This window comes from Aulostomus chinensis, chromosome 22, assembly GCF_037954235.1.
Source record: "Aulostomus chinensis isolate RoL2024-O1b breed Wild chromosome 22, RoL_Achi_v1.0, whole genome shotgun sequence".
Classification (NCBI taxonomy): domain Eukaryota; kingdom Metazoa; phylum Chordata; class Actinopteri; order Syngnathiformes; family Aulostomidae; genus Aulostomus; species Aulostomus chinensis.
Genome location: NC_141341.1, coordinates 1,810,001 through 1,829,423, shown reverse-complemented (window position 1 = coordinate 1,829,423; position 19,423 = coordinate 1,810,001). Strand labels below are relative to the sequence as shown.

At 48.3% G+C, this 19,423-nt stretch overlaps 2 protein-coding genes across 6 annotated transcripts in view; one reads left to right on the top strand and one right to left on the bottom strand.

Annotated features, from left to right (window-relative positions):
* Positions 1 to 699: 699 nt before the first annotated feature.
* On the top strand, positions 700 to 4,065 carry LOC147240250 (uncharacterized). Of its 2 annotated transcripts, XM_086193522.1 has the most exons (3): positions 1,172 to 1,580; positions 1,681 to 1,814; positions 1,902 to 4,065. In XM_086193522.1, the coding sequence occupies exons 2-3, from the start codon at positions 1,772 to 1,774 to the stop codon at positions 2,621 to 2,623; spliced, it is 765 nt and encodes a 254-aa protein (XP_086049648.1). In that variant the 5' UTR covers positions 1,172 to 1,580; positions 1,681 to 1,771; the 3' UTR covers positions 2,624 to 4,065. The 2 variants fall into 2 exon arrangements, with proteins under 2 accessions (XP_086049647.1, XP_086049648.1); XM_086193521.1 differs by lacking the exons at positions 1,172 to 1,580; positions 1,681 to 1,814 and adding an exon at positions 700 to 1,075 and having other exon boundaries at positions 1,902 to 4,062.
* Positions 4,066 to 5,803: 1,738 nt separating this feature from the next.
* The window catches only part of LOC147240249 (semaphorin-6C-like), a 112,646-nt gene continuing 99,026 nt past the window's right edge, over positions 5,804 to 19,423 (bottom strand). For 3 of the 4 annotated variants that reach the window (XM_086193319.1, XM_086193320.1, XM_086193318.1), the window contains 3 exons: positions 15,099 to 15,349; positions 14,428 to 14,559; positions 5,804 to 13,736 (listed from right to left, as the gene is read on the bottom strand). In XM_086193319.1, coding sequence (XP_086049445.1) covers positions 12,417 to 13,736; positions 14,428 to 14,559; positions 15,099 to 15,349 — 1,703 coding nt within the window. In that variant the 3' untranslated portion in view covers positions 5,804 to 12,416. The remainder of the gene's footprint in view (positions 13,737 to 14,427; positions 14,560 to 15,098; positions 15,350 to 19,423) is intronic. The other variant, XM_086193321.1, reaches the window with a different exon arrangement.

Here is a 19,423-nt window from a genome sequence, read left to right as displayed (position 1 = left end):
TTTATCTTGAAGACGTTTCACCTCTCATCCGAGAGGCTTCTTCAGTTCTAGTGAAGAGTGTGGAAACTCCAGCTTATAAACCTGTGTGGGAGTGGTCAGTGCTATTGTGGTGGAAACGACCCTCCCGAGACTCACCTGGCCTCCCCAAACGACAGTCGTTGTGCGGTGTCAGGGAGTTTCATGGGTGGTCGTTAGGGAGTTTCACCGACCACTCAGATGCTAATGGGCTGTGCTGGCAGCAGCCGTTCCACATGGGTCTTTCAGCTGAGCTCTTTGGGGAAGCTTTGAAAGGACTTGGTTTGGTGTCCTTGGCTTACTTCGCTTCGATCTCCGTCCTGTTTAATGTCACATTTGTTGCATATTGGGCCAAAAAACGGTCAAGCACACGTGGCTGTATTCGGAGTATTTATGGATTCATCTGGGTGAGACATTCATGTGTTTGGGTTTTCAGGAGGCGACAGCGAATTAGAAAAACAGATTCCAAAATGTATTGACCATTCATCCACTGATGGTCTTCAATATTATTATTGCTATTATTATTGTTTACAGCAGTATCTCTCTGTTTATCTCTTATTAGAAACTTCTCAGAAATGCATGCAGGTGATTTATGAATGCTCTGGGATCAGTGACGACGCGCTTGTGTGCGCATGTTACTGCGCAGCCTGGAGCTCGCTGTCGACTTGTTTGACTCCTGTGTGACCACATTCAGCGCTCATTCTGGTGGAGCCTGTTGTTGGACATCCAGCCCAGCAGGGGGCGCCGCCGGGGACCTGCCAGCAGCTGGTTAGCGGCTCACCCGGCAGTGTAACAGAACCACCGAGCGCGACGCATCGGAGAGCGCACTTCTACTTTTTGTGTGTCCGTTCCGCCGTTAGAATGTCTAAAATCGAGATGTTGAGGTTGCTGATCAACCAGCGGCTCACCGTGGCCGCGGAGGAGATCTTCGGGGTGTTCGGGAGGACCATAGCGGAGTACGAGGAGGAGATCTCCCGCTCCAAGCTGGAGATCGACCGGCAGCGCCGGCTGCTGGACCTCTCCCTGAAGCCGCAGATCTCCGTGCAGCTCAGCAGCGAAGGTTCGGGAAGATTCGAGAATCAGAGTTGCTCGACTGTCGTTTCACACTGCTGCGCCCGCGAAGCCGCGGACTCGGAGAAGTGATTAAAATCTCGCGTTGTTACAGAATCCTGCCACAGAACCGCCGCGAGACCAGCACGTGCGACCTGTGATCGTTTGTGAGCTCAGCAGGAGTGTTTTTGTCTGTACACAAGCTAATGGTGTTAGCTGCTATGCTAGTTTACTAACTCCAGCCTCTCAACATGGCCGCAGCACCCGGGATGACGTCACGTGACCCGAGCTTACTCGCGCGCACCAGCTGCCTCCGTCAGTCAGCGGTTACCGATCATCGGTGATGACCTTTAGAAGTCCTGATTTAACAAGACCGGAAGTGAGGGCCTTGATCATCCTAACCCCAACAACGCCGCCTATTCATGTTTGAGACGAAATACCAAGAAACCAAAGTGGAGTTGCTGTCATTGTCCTCATCCTGGGGGTGGAGTTGTTTCACAGCGATGACGTCACATGTAGGGCGGGGTCTTGGCAACGACCTCATGATGATTATCACGGTATACTGCGATATTAATAAATATTGTAATACTACATGTAATCTATTTATTTCCAAAGTGGCGCTCACGCTGCACTCCGCCACCTCGGATTGATGCATCGTTGTGATGCAGGCGAGAAACCGAGTCGAAGGCGAGTTCAGACCTGTTAGATGATACAGTTGAGTACGTTTAAATACAGCTGCTGTAACATCGGTGGGTCATGATATGAATTCAACTATTTATTATTTACAATAATCAACGTATTGATTGTGTTGTGCTGACCTGTTGTTGTCTTGCCAGCGCTCGGCGAGCAGCAGGAGTGGAACGCTGATCTGGACCTGGACGAAACCAATCCTCCCTCCATCAAAGAGGAAGACGAGGACCTGTGGCCGGCTCAGGAGCAGGACACGCCTCCTGGTTCAGAGAAGAATGATAAGTTTTCCTTGTACCAGAGTGGCATCCTGAGGAGCAAGCTGGACCACGATCACATGACTTCCACGCTCTGCAAGTTCCAGAGCCAGGACCTGGAGAACTCGGAGCACGACCCTCAACTGGGCACCTCTGTCCAGCACATCTCGCCAGACTTGGACCAGGACCCCCTGGAAGCCTCAGATCCGGCTTCAGGGAACGGCCAGGTGGACTGTGGGGACCTGGACCCGCCTGGACTCTCTGAGGCGGTGGACTCGTACATCTGCACCATTTGCGGCCGAGCGTTTGTCCAGCGAGGCCACTGGGCCAAACACATGCAGGTTCACCGCAAAGTCGAAGCAAAAACCGACAAGTCGTACACGTGCGACATTTGTGGGAAGCGTCTCACGCGGTTTGATGGCTACCAGAAACACCTGCGGATCCACACGGGCGAGAAGCCGTACAGCTGCGGCGAGTGCGGGCGCAGATTCAGCGACAACTCGAATTACAAGCGACACATTCGCACACACATGGGCACGAAGACCAAGAGTCTGGAGGCTCAAGAGGGGAAACGCTGCTTTTTTGACAACAGCGCCGCTGCCATTCTGGACTGAATGTGACGCTGCAACAGCACAGAACAACAACCAAGAAGAAAGGGGCGGAGTCAAAGGCGCTATCATCAAGTTCCCGAAAGGCTGACGTGTATTTGATCATTGGTCTCAGAAGTTCTTCAGCCCAAAGAGGCTGCGAGTTGCAATGGAGCCGCCACGTAGCTTTCACTGGTCGGCAGCAGACACGGTCTGCTCAGACCGCCGCTGTGTGACAGAGCAGGCGGCCATTGTGAAAAAACATTAGTCACATGATGTCAGCAAAGACAATTACAAAGCTGGAGGCTGAGGATGGCGATGCTTCCTCCTCACACCTGGAAAACCAACGTCAGTGTTTCGCTGTTCCTGCCACCTGACGCTCCGATCTGCTGATTCAGCCAATCACATCATTGCTATGATCACATGACTGGATCAAGGTAAACAACACGGCTTCATCGTCAGAGGAACCCACCGACGTCCAGGAGCTGACGTGACAGAACGCGTCATCACGAGGCCTAAAGATATCATCGTCACTATGACTTGTCTCAAATTCTGGGAACAAACGCAATGGAACTTTTCAGATTAAAAGTGTTGCAGTATTCCCCTTTAAAAAAGGCTTTTAATGTGAAAGCACATAGGATGTGATTAACAGAATCTTAATGTGGAAACAATTTGTTAGAAATCAAGGTTTAAAGCAGGAGATTGACTCGTTTTGGTCCTGTTGGCCTCTGTCGCTCAGCCGCCACTGCGTCCAGCGTGACTCTTTTTCTGGTCGATTTGATTCGGCTGCAGACGCGGAACCAGGCGACCAGTGAACCTGCTGCGTGGATCAGAACCGATCAACTCTTGTTCACGTGTCCTGACGTGTAAACGCTGAAGAGGCTTTGCGGTATTTTTGTAGAATATTTTATCAGTTTTGTAACCGACAGGAGGCAGCGGCGGTTCCGTCTTGCTGCTCCGTGTTTCCTGTCCTGAAGGCGTGGCGGGTTCGTAGCTCAGACTTCCGGTGACTCGGCAGTTAATGGCCGGTCAACAACGAACCAACATGGAATATTCGATAGTGACGTCATAAACCTGCAGTTGGTGGCTCTTGACTTTGTGTTGTGTCCAAATGACAAAGTTCTAATAAAAGCTGATCTCATGTTGACTGTTGAATGTCAATCCTTCGGAAAGAAGAAAAGTTCCGTTCATTCAACAATGTCATGAAAACAAATATGGAGAAAAAAAATCTGCCAAAAAAAAGATTTGAATCATCACGAATTAGCAAATAAGATCTGGCCGATGTGGAGGGGAAGTTCATCCACGCAGGCGTTGAACAGCGATCCGTTCAGCCCAGTTTTGCTGGTTGAGGTAAGTGAGGTCAAAGGTCACATTTGTTGACTGTTTCACCACATTAATGTGAAGACACTGAGGACTTAGTGGCTGAAAAATATAAATGTGAATAAGTACATTTCCCATCATCAATATTCTTGTCAAAGTCTTCATTTGGGGACTTCAACCGCTGGAAGATAAAATAGTAAATCCTGCTTGTTTCTCACCAGCAGGTGGCAGCAGGACACTTCTTTCACCAGCCTGACATGAAAGCTCCAGAGTGCAGTTTTTAGTTTTATATTTCCAATATTCAAGTAACTTAAAATGGCAGCCCGGTGGAGCAGAGGTCCTCCCTGTGGCCCCCAGCAAGAAGGTTGTGGGTGGAGCCCCGGCTGCAGCACGGGGTCTTTCTGGGTGAGTCTCCATGTTCTCCCTGTTCCTGCTGGGTTCTCTCTGGTACTCCAGCTTCCTCCACAGTCCAAAGACATCAAGAGGGACCAGGTTAATCCAGACTCTAAATTGACCGTAGGTGTGGCTGGGAGAGCCAATGGTTGTCTGTCTCTATGTGTTGGCCCTGCCATGGACTGGTGACCTGTCCAGGGGGAAGGCTGCTGGGATAGGCTCCACCCCCCCCACCCTCAACAGGAGGAGAGGATGGAGGGATGGATGTTACCTAAAATACTGCAGTGTTAATGTATTGTTGTAAAATTATTCCTGCTGTATTTTTTTCCTGTTTAATGGCCAAACAAGTGTGTGTGTGTGTGTGTCTGTCTGTCCGTCCCATAGCCGTCACACTCAGACAGACAGACAGAAGTCTCCAGCCATGCTAAAGTTGGTGCTCTGAGCTAACAGCTAGCATGATCATGCTGAACACACTCAGGCAGACAGCAGTAACCCACTGATGGCCAGGCTTGGTTTAGTGCGTTAGCATGCTAAAGTTAGCTAATTAGCGACAGTTGCTCGATTGAGGGAACTGCACATGGGGTGATTCTCCTTGACTGATTCACTGTCTGACAAAAAAAATCAATGTTCAACAAGGACTGACAGAATTCCCTCAGGTGACCTGAGATCATGTGGGGAACCAAAACTCTTTCCAGCACCTACAGGACCGGACCCTGAATGAACCGAATCTGGACAGCGGTCATTCGTTCAGAACCCCCACCATCCTCAAGACTTCAACACTTCTAAGGACTTAAAACTCCAAAAGTGACAGTCAGAGATTCACGTCGGGATCCCAATCAAGACCTACTGGACCCACCCAGACTCCTTTAGTCTCAGGATCTTGTCGTACTTCGGATCACCCTTGGGGACCTTAAGGCTTCCTCAAGGACCTCTAGACCAGAACAGCCTGAAATGTCTTTGGACACTCTTGAGAACCACTGAAAAGCCCTTCAACAACTCTTAAACATACAAACGCACACAAAGCCCACCCACAACACCTACTTAAGTCCCCCTCAAAGACATTGGAACTTCGCGACTTCAAGAACTGTTCAAGACTCCGGAGCACCTGGAAGGGACTTTCTCACTGACCTAAAACCACTTCCAGGAGGACTCTTCTGGACTGGCCCACAGGGTGTCCAAAAACTTCCAAGAGACTTTGGCCGTCAACGTCTCCTGCAGCTCTGAAGGTCCACGGAGGCCTTCAGGACTTGCTCTGGTTTCCTTGGCCAGTGTTGATCCGGTCTTGCTGGTGTGAAAGGGAAGTTTGCGATGACACAGAAATGAGCTGCTCTTCTCACTAATATTCCACAGTAGCCTTTATTTACACCGTCATCCACATTGTTAATTATAGCAGTAAACATAACAGCTTCTGACATTATTACATTGTCATTCTGGTGTAGCCCACTGGATGGTGCTGGGAGTCCATCAACAGTGATATCACAGCGTCTCTGGCCCCCCCTCCCCTCCCCTCTGCACCAGAGAGAACACGTTTAGAGGACAAGAACCACAAAATGAATAAACAAATTTAATAATTTCAAGGTTACAAGTGCATCCTCATACAAAAACCTCTTTAGAAAACAAGCCAGTGTTTATATGCTGCAGCGTCTCTGTAGTAGCACCCAGCAGAAGCGTCAGTCATGGAAAATGAACATGGCCTTCTTTTTGAAAACACCCTTCAATGTGAGTTTTGACAGTTTTTCTTCAGCACAGATGGAGGTTCCAGTTCCTTGCTTCCTTCATCTGTTGGTGGCTGTTTGAATGAACACACGACGATCAGCTGGACGACGTTTGGACCGTGACCTTTGACACACGCAGTCAAACACGGGTGAAAGATCAAGTCTGCTGTGTTCAGCAGGTTGGAATGAACTGACCTGATACTTCAGAGTGAAAGCACCAACGCTGCCGAGAGGCTCGATGGGACGATGCAGAAGTCATTTATGTCACGTTACTTTTGCCTCTAAATACAAGCTTCGTCCGACTAAGCAGATTAAATAATAACTGTTGACTGAATGCTGATGGTATTATTTGAATTAAACAGAAGCAACTTGCATTCATCTGTGAAAAAAAGTTGGTTTTTTGAATGAACCAGAAAATTAGCTCGTTATTCAGGGGGGGGGGGATCCTAATTTTATTGATGAACATAAATTTGTTTGGGAAATTAAATCTCTGGTTTCCAGTGAGAAGCTCATTTCTCCACATTGCTAATTAGACTCAAGATCATGGTATTTAGAGCCAAAAGGATTTTGTCCCCATGACAACAAACCATGTTAACTCAGGAAAACAGCGACTTAAAAGAGCAACTCAGGTGGATGCAAACGTTAAATCCAGAACTGCTGAAAGAAACGTTGAATTTACAGCTTATTTGGGACCAAAACATCCCCATGAGGACGTCTGACAAGGATCTTTTCAAAAGCAGCAGGTACTTTCATCGAGGGAACCCCTTCTAGTCAGTCCTGGAGCAGCGTCAGTCCGATACCATCAGCTAATCACAGCGCTGAGATGCTGATGTCTGCTGAGGGACGGACCAGAAGTCGGCCAGGTGTTGGGTCTCCCAGTCTGAGGGCCAGTTGCTCGCAGGCAGCTTTTAGTTCCCACAATCCAACTTCCAATGTTTCCTTGTTTTTATGAAGTAAATTTACGTTGTATTACTGTGACATACTTTCATGATATATCCATAAGTCTTCATCATATCAACTTCAACCCAAATAGAGACAATAAATCGTTGGATTACGATGTTTGCATTGTCACCAGGAGTCCACTGATATGGTTTCTCTGGGCCGCTACGATGAAGATGGTGGTAAAGGAGTCTGATACCCAACATTTGGAGCTGATAGAAATCCTGGCGTTACAGTCAGAGTAAAGCCAGTGAGGACACGGCGACGAGGCGTTTCTCATCGTAACTTGTCCGAGTTGAATGACTGCGCATCTTAAACCAGGTGACCTCTGAGAACAGAGGTAGCCGTCCTATAATTGGCTGTAGCCCCCCAGGGTTGTACTTGTCATGTGTAACCAATCAGGTGGTGCGGTGGGCGGGCTGTTGCTCCAAACCTCAAAGTTTTGACAAGAAATAGAGGCGGCTATCAGTAGTAGAATGACTTTATTGGCAATCGCATGATTAAAAAAAGATCAGTTAAAATGATAAAAATCAGCCCTGACAATCAGTCAACTCTGAATTTTCGGGGATTTTGGTTTGTGGGTGTTTTCTTCTAAATTTTTTCACGCCAGCTTCTTCTGTGTCAATAAATATCTGGGGACACTCAGGATTAACTGTTACTTTTTTCGCTGATATGGCCTCAACGGTGCAGGTATCGTTCTGTCATTTATGTGTCACTGCTGCAAAGACACCCTCAGCTGTCCTGATACTGTTTGGAATCCACCTGTATGAAGCTGCTGTGTGGTTCTGTTGCTGTGAAGAACGGAGAACTTGAGAACACCGACTAGCCTCTTAAAAGTTTAAGAATGACTGAATCTATGTCTGAAGCGTCTTTTGTACAACACAGCTGCGATGTCCTGGTACACGCAGGGTCCTTGAATGGAGCATAGAGGCGCAATGGTGACACCTTTAATCCGTATGGAAGCTGAGGAAGCTCTTGCAAAGCCATCTCTTTGCTGCTTTCTCATGATAGCAGGATGTTATCTTGTTATCATGAGATAATGGGGATTGTTATCCTGCGATCGTGACGCAATGTTCCGTAATCACGAGGTCACAGCAGGAAAAACCATCTGTCCGCAAGTCTGCGTGTCAAGCAAAATGTAACGGATGAAGTTCTCTGTTCTTTGTGAAACTGCCTGACTTCAAGACGGTTTGAATTTTTGGGGTTAAAGTTTCAGAATTGGCAGCATGGCCCTTTAAATGGCACAGACTTGCAGCCTCCTCAGAAGACTCCTCTCTATGTTTGGATATTATTTTCCCCTGTAGTCACTTGAGGGTATCACAGTGGAGGTTGGGATTTGTGGTTCTTTGCTGCTAATTCAGACTTTGATTCGTGCCGGCAGCTCCTTCACAGTGACCAGAACAGCACTTAACCTCTGTCCAACAGTTCTGGCGAGGTGGGAGATGCGTGTTGGATGATGTAACCTCTTCAAATGTGAATGACGACACGAATCCTCTGGTAACTCAAAGCAAACGGCTGCTTCGTCCTCACAAATTAAATCTGAAGAAGACCAAACCCTGTGTGGGATGAAAACGTCTGATTAAGCTCGACCTTTACAAGCGCGTCTCGTTCAGCCCTGATTTCCTCTCCGGAGCCGCCAGACACAAGGTTGCATCATTTGGCACAGAGCCTCATCTCCCGCAACCAGAGATCCTTCACTGATGCTCGGCTGCAGCATGGCGGCCTCGGTATTGCTTCATCTGCGTCAGGAGAACGCGTCCGTCCAGCTGAGCAGGTCAGAGAACCACAACTGGCTGATGGACGGATGTTGGATCTGGTTTCACCGCAGCAGGACACCAACGCAACATCTGAGAATGAGCCGACCTCAACTTCTTGTCCATCGAGCAGTGACCCTTATGTACTTGTTGAATATTCTTAGAATTGACACGGTTCATTTAAAGCTATAGTGCATCACATTCTCACACAAATGAACGCATCGTCTACATTCAAGCCCTCATCAAATGAGTTCTCAACACCAATCATGCCTCACTTCCACATGTGGATGGAAGATAGAATCGCTAGCCGATTAGCCGGGGGTGAGAGGTTAATTCACTCTTATCTTTTGACACCCCGATGTGTGGAATATCTGAATGGAACACTTGGATTAGCATTCGCCTTTTCCACACCTCACTCTCCCCCTGTCAGCTGGTTTTTCCCGGCACGCTGTCCACAGTCACTCCAGAATCTGCAGCAAAGGCTCAATGTTTTCAATGTAGGCGGCAAACACTGGACCCCACACACACACAGGAGCAGGAGCTCCACAAGCAAATCCAAGATCACTCAGGTTTCCACAGGCAGAGCCAGAACTGCTCCAAAAATGAACGGCTTTCTGGACTCCAAACCTCCGTACGTGGAACAGAGGCGAGATTCCTCTGGAAACCTGTGATAACCTGAAAGGACTTTGGAGTTTGAGCCGGTCCTGTCTGGCATTTTCATTGAGTGCAAAGGAAAACTGAACTTTTGCCGCATATTTTAGATGGTGGACAACACGCGAGTAAAAACAAGCCAAGAAGCTAGAAGTAAGCCCAGGGGCTACTGCTGCCTTCCTAGCCATCTCTGAGGCGCTCCAGGTGACGCTCCATACGAGCGTCAAAAATCCACAGATGAACGTTTGACCGTCACCAGACGCACATCTGTGGGAACGAGGCCTGAGGCTCATCGCTGCCCGACACGTCTTTGCACCTCACAGTGTGTGGAGTTTGCGTCAGTGGCTTCAATCGCGGCAGCTTGAGAGACGCTTTCACCAGCTGAGCAGCTGATTGGCTCGGTGGCCCTCCGCTAACTTGAATGTGGGGGAGTCTTTGAATAATAATAATTTATGGAACTTGTACAGTGCTTTTGTAAGCACCATGTTATCAGACCAAACAGATTTCAATAGACAAATAAGTGTTGTGACGCTCGAAACACATGCTGGCACATTTGCAATTCCTGTCACTACCACAAGATGGAGACAAAAGTGGCATAGCGTAGCTTTACAGGGCCAGGCTGGAGTATCACACGTCTTAGCTCCTCCAGAGAAAATAACTGTTGTTTAGTGTGTTAAAGATATCCTGGAGCTGGGAAACTAAACCTCCTCCCGTCTCTCTCTTATAACTCTCAGTAGATTTAGCAAATTTTATCTTTTTGACAGTGATATTTTTCACATTAAGAGTCTACAATCATATCTTTGTGGTCAGTAGTATAAGTAACTGGTATAAATGTGCAGAACCGCAACTTTGGTCCTTTGTAGATTCGTTTTGGAAAGATGACAGTGAGTCTGTGGAACATTATCAGTCGTATCTTTGACTTTTTTGCATTCAGAACCTGGTCTTGTAAAAAAAAAAACGAAACAAAAAGAGGTCACATTCTTTTCCTGAAATGAAAGAAAAGGCATCCAAACCTGCAGAAGGAGCGAGCGGCATGTTGAGGCGACAGTCAGTCAACTGTGCCAGCTGTCAGTCTTTCCCGCTGTCCTTCCTCGCAGCTCTTGGTTTTATTTAAAGGGATTTGGTCCCAGTCTCTGGTTATTGCTGTTGCTGGCGCGCCTGCTGGTGTCTGCCGCCGCCTCACAATGCTGCCTGCGCTGGTTTGGTTCAGTTGGTTTTCTTTTGAAGAATCAGCCAGAGATTCTAGACTGTCATCAACCACTTGGGGGGGGGGGGTAACTCAAAAACAAAACAAAACAAAACAGGAAACAACAAATTCCTGACACAGTCAGGTATTTTACCTGTGAAGCAGACGAAGCCCCTCCCACAGACACTGGTCCAACTGAAGACATGTGGATGTGTGAAGTAAACGTCCACCCGAATCATCAGACTTATTCTCTTACTCTCTCCTTGATCCATCCAAAATTGCACACGATTGATATGTTGCCATGACAACAGAACCTGTCATGTGACCTGTCCTAGCAGTAACTGCATATTTTTATAACATTTATTGCAATTTCTTTGTCTATGTTGACTCTAAAAAGCAGTTAACCAACATGGAGCCATTCAGAAAGGATGAAGTCCATCACGGTCCTCATCGCTGCCCTGCTAGACACAAGTGAGAAAATATGAAAATGTGTTTTGTGATTGGGGTGAACAACAGCTAGCGTTTGAACCCGTGAGCCGGATGATGATGATGGAAGGGGAATCTGTCAAAACCTCGTGGCTCAGCAGGCGATGGAGGGAACCTGTTCCCACATTTGAGATGAAACTCATTTTCCTACTGTGGTTAAATTGTGGTACCTTGCGGCCATGAATTCATCAAACTGTGGAAACAGCTGATATTTGTTTTCTCTACAGCCGGTTTGGGCCTCCGTAATTTTCTGACTCGAGTCTGAGGGAAAAATTTCCACCCAGCTCACTGGTGAGGACGGGAGGCAGCAAATGTTTTAAGTCAAGAGATGCAATTAAGCCATTTGAACACACAAACAACTAAATTGCAGGATTATTAAGTGTAGTGAAAGCATGAATTAAAGGAATAATTAATCAGAACATCCCCCTCAAACGCCTACTGAGCGCCGTAGGAAACCCAGCCAACCTTCAATTAACGCTGTGTTTGTTTCAAATACCAATATGGTACAAAAGAGAACATTCATCTGGGCTGTGGGGACCGTCGGGATGTGATCTGGATCTCTGGATGCTGATTTGTTTGGGATCCTCCAGCTGTGATGCGTAGCTGTCCCTTCCCTCGGTGCTGCTGATGTGTTGGTTTACAAAACCTCTTCAGTGTCTCGTCATCAGGTGTGAAAACAGAAGTCTCGTTGTAGTTGTGATGATGTTTTCAACACAGTGAACTGTCATGTCAAGCTCAATTATCCCAACCCGATTCAATGGGACAAACAGACTTCCAAAGGAAAGGAATTGGCCTCCAGGCCTTCGTGACATATGATTTTTGTCGCAGAGAGCAAGGCCGTCGTTTGACTCCCTTATCAAAGTCTGGAGGAGATGTCCAACTCTCCCAGCCGTCCCAGATTCATTTCATGTCAGCAGCAGTCGGATTCCCTTCTTTTTTGAATCTCTGCAAATGAAATCTGGGCCGCCTGCCAAGGTGCAAAAACTGGGGACACAAGATCAAAGCGCTCCTATGAAAACTGCATTCATCAAGACTTTTCCAGGCCACCTCGAGCCTTCGGGACGCCGTTTGAATCATTAACATCTTTCGCCCCGCTTTTGGAATGTTTCTGCGACTCATCTGAGCCGGTTTTGATCTGCAGTCTGTCGTGAGGGGAAAGTCGCCACAAGGAATGAGTCCGAGAATTGTGAGAAAGTCTTTGCTACAGTGCAGTGGTTGTGACTCAGGCAGTCAGCGGACGGCGCTCTCTCAGCGGCAGACAATAACCACAACTAAGGGGGTCGTTGTGGCGAGGACAGAAGCTGGTTGGTCTCTGGTGTCCCATCCACGCTGTCCTCTCTCACGCGCTCCGGTGGCATTCTCCTCTGGCTTCAAGATCAGTAGTTGTATTTTCCCACTTCAGCTGCAGATGATGTCGCTGTGTTTGGGAGGAACAGCGGTTTCGGTGGGACTTTGGGTTTGAGTGAGACGGCTCGCCGAACCACTGCTGCCCGCTGGACATGCGGCCCTTCGCTGTAACTGTGCTGCCGTGTCAGACAGGTGCTGGCTGTTGACGGCCGCTGGCCCTCGCTGGCGTTAGCATTCGCCGCCCTACTGGCAACCGGGGGGCCGTTACTGCTGCTGTTGGTGTTCATCCGGGCTAGAAAGTGTGTGTGCACCGGCCCCCGTTGGTTGAAGCTGTGGTGACGGGGGACGGCGCCGCCACTGCTGCCCATCTTGATGAGGGAGTGGCGCTGCGAGTGGTGGTGTGTCACAGCGGTGCCGGGTCTCTCTGGAATCACCTGCTGCTGAAGTGGAGTTGATGAAGAGGAGGAGGAGGAGGAAGGGATGGAGGTGGATGAGGTGGGGTTGTTCGAGGAGGAGGAGGAGGAAGAGGAGGAGGCGGAGGAGGAGGTTGAATTTTGAGGCGCTGTGTCCGGCCGTTTGGGGAGGCCATTCCTCGGCAGCGGGGAGGTGGTGTAATACGAAGTGGATTCTGTTTCAGGGATCTGCTGCTGGTGATGCTGGCCTGCGCCGCCGCTACCACCGCCACCACCGCCACCACCGCCACCACCGCCACCGCCACTGTTGTTGTTGTTGTGGTGGTTGCTGTGGTGATGGCTGTGGTTGTAGTGGTGGGTGCGTGTTTGGCTGTGATGACTATGATGATGACTGTGATGATGCCCTCCAGATGAGGGTCCAGGGAACAGGGAGGATGAGGAGGTGGAGGTGAGAACCTTGATGCCGCCAGTCCCCGAGGCGCTGACCTCGTGGATGTGTTTGAGCAGCTCGTCCAGCGCCGACACGTCCACCACCGTCTGTGGAAGCGACTGCTGGGAGTGGTGGTGGTAAGGAACTGCTCTGCTACCGCCGCCTGCTGCTGCCGCCTGCTCGTCAGTTGACATCTTCCTCTCCTCAGGCAGGTGCAGCGAAGTTGAAGAGGCACCTGCTCCGTGTGCTGCTCCGTTGCTCAGACTGGTGCCGTGGTGATGAGAAAATGGGAACACCTGCTGGGTCATAGAGTTCCCAACCACTGCCATGAAGCCTACACTGGATCCAGAACAGCTGGGTCCAGATTTGTTGTCCTTGGTATTGTTGCAGTTCTGGTTCTTGGCATACTGATGGTGCCGCAGGGCCTTCATGTTCTTGATGGGGAGCTCCGGGGTGGAGTCCGGAGTGGGCAGGCCCGACAGCTCTCCATCCCCCTGGGAGAGAGACTAAACAGAGGTTAGACCCTTTCAAGATAAAGACTTTGAACAACTCACATGAGCAAATCCAACCTTTCATGGACTGAAATAGTCTTTTCTGGGTTTGCATCACATTTTTGTCTTCTTGTTGCACATGCGGACGCTCGTCTGGCATGTTGGACCGCGACCTACGGAAACGCCCTTTGGACAGTTGGCTCTCTCTCACCCCAGGGGTGCTGGCCAACAGCTAACCGCTGGCATAGAATCATGGTTGCAATTTAGTCACGAAATTTGTATTCTGCTCTTTGGCTAAAACTTTGCTAGCATTGCTACCATTATGTTAGCGTTCTTGCTAGCCTCTTTAAACAAGCTGACTGTTACTCCCTGACAGAGCCAATCAGTTTACATATCAACCTCCTGAGTTCCATTTCATCCGAGTTTGGCTTATTTTGGCAAAGACAAGGTCACTTATCACTTTTCTGTATTCTTATCATAAAATGCGACTATGTCACCATTCTATGAACGCTCTTAACTCGGATGTGTAATTTTACGGGAACTTTCCCAGTTACCAGCTGCCTGACCACATGTAAGGATGTTCTTTTGGACTTGCTGTTCCCCTCATTCCACTCTGCACTGATCTAAGCAGATATGGAAATGTATTAATTCTGGATTTAATGAGCCTCAGTAAAGCAGCCAGTCCCCTCGTGGCAGGCGGTCCTACCTGGGAGAGGCTGAGGTCAGGGTCTCGCAGTGACAGGCCCTGGTGTCCGGGCGTGTGGAGGTGAGGCTCCGCCCGGCCGTTGGGGATGAAGGAACTGTACATCTTTGGGGTGGACATGTCCAGTTTTTCCTCCTGAAGGAAGACAAAAGATAAAAAGGTGTACAGAGTGTGTATACCGCCATGACGACGACGATGATGGTGAAGTGTGAAGAATCCCGCTGTGTGAAAGACAGCGTGAGGACAATTTGTCAGGAAGCGAGCAGCAGCTCAGGGATTCAGGGATTGCCCACGGATACTGAAAATGGCTGAACCTGTGAGGACTTAAGTATTGATGGAACTAGTTTACCACCGGTGGAAGGATACTGCTGTATATTGCTGCGCAGCGACCCATTCTTTGACCACAAAACATGGCTCGATGGAGGAAATGGTCGGTCGCTACATTTCAACTACAGGATGATTTCAGCTGCATTTTATAGAAACAGTTACGGACCTCAGAGGTGGAATCCCTCTAACTTTGGTGATCCTCTGACCACTTTTGGTTTGGACAGCAACAGTTTGACAATTATTGCTATGAAATTTGCTTGAGTGACATGAAAAATGAGGACAACCCAATCCAATCCCTGTTAGTGTGATGTTACAGCGATGTTCAGTGGTCCCGCCCACCCACTCACCTTCGGCTGTCCGTCCAGCAGTCCATTAAGCTTAGCGAGGGATCTCAGCGACAGGGCGTGTGGCAGTGAAGCTTCTGGGTCCTTCCCCAGTCTCCTCTCCCGGTGGGCGGCGCTGCGGCTGCAGTAACACGACACAAGGAAGCCGGACAAGATGGCGCCCAGGAAGAAAGCCACCAGCACGCAGGCGATCAGCAGGGTGTAGTGGACGTTGGCGCCAGAGCGCTGGTCCATCTCCGGAAGACGACGCACACCTGGAGGACACCGGAGAGAGAAATATCCCTTTGTTTTATTACTGCTCCATCTCATCCATCCATGAATGTGTGACGCTTCAAGATAGATGTTAACAAATGGCTGCAGACCCTTCAACAGGTTCTAAACCACCTTTAGTTCACAGAACTTTACATAAAGGAGGGGAAGAGATGGAGGTAGAAAGAAAGACGAGATGACTGGACTCAATTAGAGTTCTCAGGTAAAAACAGAAGATGGCGGAGGAGCGAGATCTAAGGAGAGAGGGGAGGGTTGGAGGAGAGGACAAGAAATTGGATTTGAGAGAGAGGGAGGATGATGTTAAAAGGATGGAGGGATGATGACAGGAGGGAGGAGATGAAAGAGTATTCTTTGGCAGCGTTCACCTCGTCAGGTCCACATTCAACATCAAAGCTTCATACATACAATGACTCATCGGGCTTCAGTCGGCGGCCGCCGCCACCGCAGCTCGCACGCACGCTCACATGCACGCATCACAAAACGAGGTCAGACACACACACAAACAAATCAATACTGCAGCGACCAATACTTTGATACTGACACTGCTCATGGTGACTCAAGATTTTAAGAAGAGTTTTGTTGTGGTTTCTCAAATGCAAAAATTAGATGTGCATGAAAGCAACATTAGCAGTTTCACTTGTCTTAAGTGAGCGTTTTAAGATTATTTAGACGGTTTCATTCCTCCCCCGAGCTCCCAACACGTTTCTGCACTCTGGTAGCAGCTGCTAGCTTGTAGCGCTGCTATCAGGTACTCACGAATAGGAGTTTTGAGCTCATTGAGATTTTTTTCCCCCCTGCATCACTTCTTAGTGACTCCTGAATTCAGAGAGTGCCAAACACGCATGTTTAGCTTGAAGCTAACGGAGTCTGATGGCTAACAACAGGAAAACTGTCTAAAAATGTCAGTTTACAAACTCTCCAGGTCGTCGCCGGGTCTAATCCTCATCGTCTTGCTCAGTGTCTCTGTTTACCTCTTCAATCTGTATCAAATAATAAAAGGGATTATTTGATGAACCACATTCCAGTTAAGTCTCAGCCACTTTCTGATGCTACAGGGATGCACTCTGAGTAAAGAATCACTGCAAGGACCCGCTAACGCCCGCAATTGTTTCACAGTGCAAGTTCATTTCTGAGAGAGAGCTTCTTGTCCCCGAAAACCTGATCAAAGGACCTAAAATACCCCCAGAAACAAAAAGCGAATTTCATGCCCTGCACTGCTGGCCGTCCGAGGGCTGGATTCCCTGCTGGTCCAGGACTCGAACTGGCAACCGTCTCGAACCTCAAAGCCAGCATCGCCTGGAGGGCCTCCGAGGCTTCGCTTTGATACGAGACGCCACGGAACAAATTTGTCTTTCATGCAAAATACTGTTGAAATAGAGCAAGAAGTTATTACATGTCCAGTCAGAACACACACACACACACACACACACACACACACACACACACACACACACACACACACACACACACAACCCTGTGATGATTTCGACTTCGTTATTTCCTCTCTTTCATCTCCGTCCTTCACTCTGACAGTTATAAATAGGATGATGGAGACACACAGAGAGAAATATTATGCTAATTAGTGCCCGACATGGAAATGTCGAATTCTCGGCTCCTTTTCTTTCTCTCCTCTGTCAGTTGGAAAGTTTCTCCGTCTCGCTGCTGTCAGCCTGAAAAGTTTCTGGTATCGAGGGTGAAATCTTCTGGGTGACGTCTTTCTTCTTTTCTGTCAGTCAAATCAAATCTGCATTCTTAAACTCGGCCTCCCTCTCTAACCTCAGCCTTAAGTTGCTGTTTCTCCTCCTCCATCTCTCTGTTTATCATCCCTCTCTTTCTGATACAGCTGTCTAACATCACTTCCTGTCCAACATGCCGATAGTTGACACGTGATTTGGCCCATTAGCTTCCATCGGTGTATTTCACTGCTTTTTGAGGTATCGTGTGAGAAAAGGTTGGTGGAAATGAAAAAAAACAAACTCCCAATTCAGCCAATAAAAAACGTTCTCTTATGCTTGCTTGATGACGTTTTCGTCTTTTTCAGCTGTAATGGAGCAACTCGTTCTCCAGCTGTTTCCACCACCAGAGTCCCAAAATCAGTGTTGGTCTCCAGGTAGCAGCATGTCTGCCTCTGGCTCTCAGGAACCATCACAGCGCCTCCTCCTGGAGGGAGGCGACTCCTCCAGAACCATCACCTTTTCTCACTGAGACGACTTTTCTTCATCTGTTGGCTGCAGCCACGTTACCTGGACCTCCCCTGACAGGTACTAACATCAGTAAGTCAAACCAATTCATGGAAACACGCCTGACAGGTGCTTCCACTTTTTGCAACATTTCAGAAGTTAGAAAATTTAAATTTGCTTCAGAGTTGAAAAGAAACCCGGCCAGTGGTTCCACTGTTGTTGTACCTCCTTTACAGATTAAGTTTCATTTCATGCTGATGAACTTTTATGTACCGACTTGATTTACATTTCTCTCAAGCAACAACAGATGAAAAAAAAATGAGCTGCTTGCCAACTCTGGAACAATTAGTTTGAAGTTGCAGTTTTAGAAATAAAATTTAAAAAAAAACAAATGATGCAATGATGCAGCCTCACCCGGAGACGCAGTCGAGCCATGGCTTCCTCCAGCTTCTACAAGAGCTGTGAGGCTGACATTAAGTCTAATTAAGTTGAATAAAAATACATTCATTTGTTTCCCACAAACAAAAGATGCATCTGGCTGACAGAGATGGAGTGGTGACGATGTCCTTTAGAGGCACCAGCCACAGATATCCCATCAACCAAATGAAGCGGTTTTGCAATTCCTTTCTAGTCCTTAAAATCACTGTTTGTTCCTCAGTTGTTCACACAACACACCTCGGACCTGAGACACACCGGCAAATCGATTTAATCCTTCATGAATTCAAGAAGAAAATATACAAGTGCTTTCTGAGGGTGACAGCTGTTTAGTCTTGGGGAGCGCCGGCGTTTAACTCAGATGTTCCTCCGACATTCAGACACATGTTGAACAGAAGGTTATTTCCTCTTCTGAATTATCAAAAGTGATGAAAAAAATTTAAAAACGGATGTCACTGCAGGGATGAGTTGTTCTTCATTCTGGTTCAGCACCTTGTTTCAAAGCCTCGTATAAGCTCGAAAAACATGGAGGATAAATAGCAGCTTCGTTGGGAACTCTCTAATGCCAGGCTTGTCCCCACCCCCCAGGGGGAGCGTCTCAGAGTGCACGATGATGTGATTGCTAGGACTCATGAATCTGTTTATTATCTTTTATGGAACAAATCAACTTTTTTTGTACCCAGTACTGCCTGCTAGTTAGCTTAGCACAATGGATGGTAAAGGGGATCCAGGGAAGTGTTAGCGTGCTGCTGCTACTGATCCTGAGGAGGAGGAGGATTCCTGCTGGACACACCAGCATCCTGGACCTGAGCTAGCTGATGCTAACACTTCCCATCCACTACCAGCCACTGGGCTAGGCTAACTAGCCTAGACCTGAGCTAGCTGATGCTAACAGTTCCATTCCACTACCAGCCATTGTGCTAAGCTAACTAGCCTGGGTCTCTAAAGAAGGGTCTCTAGCTTCTTGTCTGACGATGGATTTTAACAGACATTCCCTAAAAGTTGGCGTGTTCCTCTAGAAGTAGAGACGCTGCTGCTGGCGTCGCCCCTGAGGATTCATAGTGCTCCCCCGGCGTCCTGCTCCTGACAGATAACAACGTGGCCTCCTCCATCTGATCCACCAACAGCTTCCATGATGAGGATCGTTTGTTTCCGTTAACACGTCACATCTTTCTATCGTTCTGATCGGGTATCAAACACAGGAGCAAGGATGACGGCGAACTGTGGCTTTAAGGCCGAGGCGGACGTTCTGCACACTCAAGTCAAGCTCCAGAAACTTCTCCCCTATTAGCATGCTCTCTCTCTCTTTTGCTCTCTCTCTGACTGCAGTGCTCTCTCGCCCACTCGCTCGTCCACATCCATTGGTATTCACATGAAGGCCGACGCCAGCAACAGAGTCGGTGAGAGGAGAGTGAGCGAGCAGGCGAGAGAGGGAATGACAGT

Coding starts and splice junctions, on each gene's coding strand:
- LOC147240250 (XM_086193521.1), top strand. CDS start 877: ATGTCTAAAATCGAGATGTTGAGGTTGCTGATCAACCAGCGGCTCACC. Junction 1,076..1,901: donor CGTGCAGCTCAGCAGCGAAG/GTTCGGGAAGAT, acceptor TTGTCTTGCCAG/CGCTCGGCGAGCAGCAGGAG.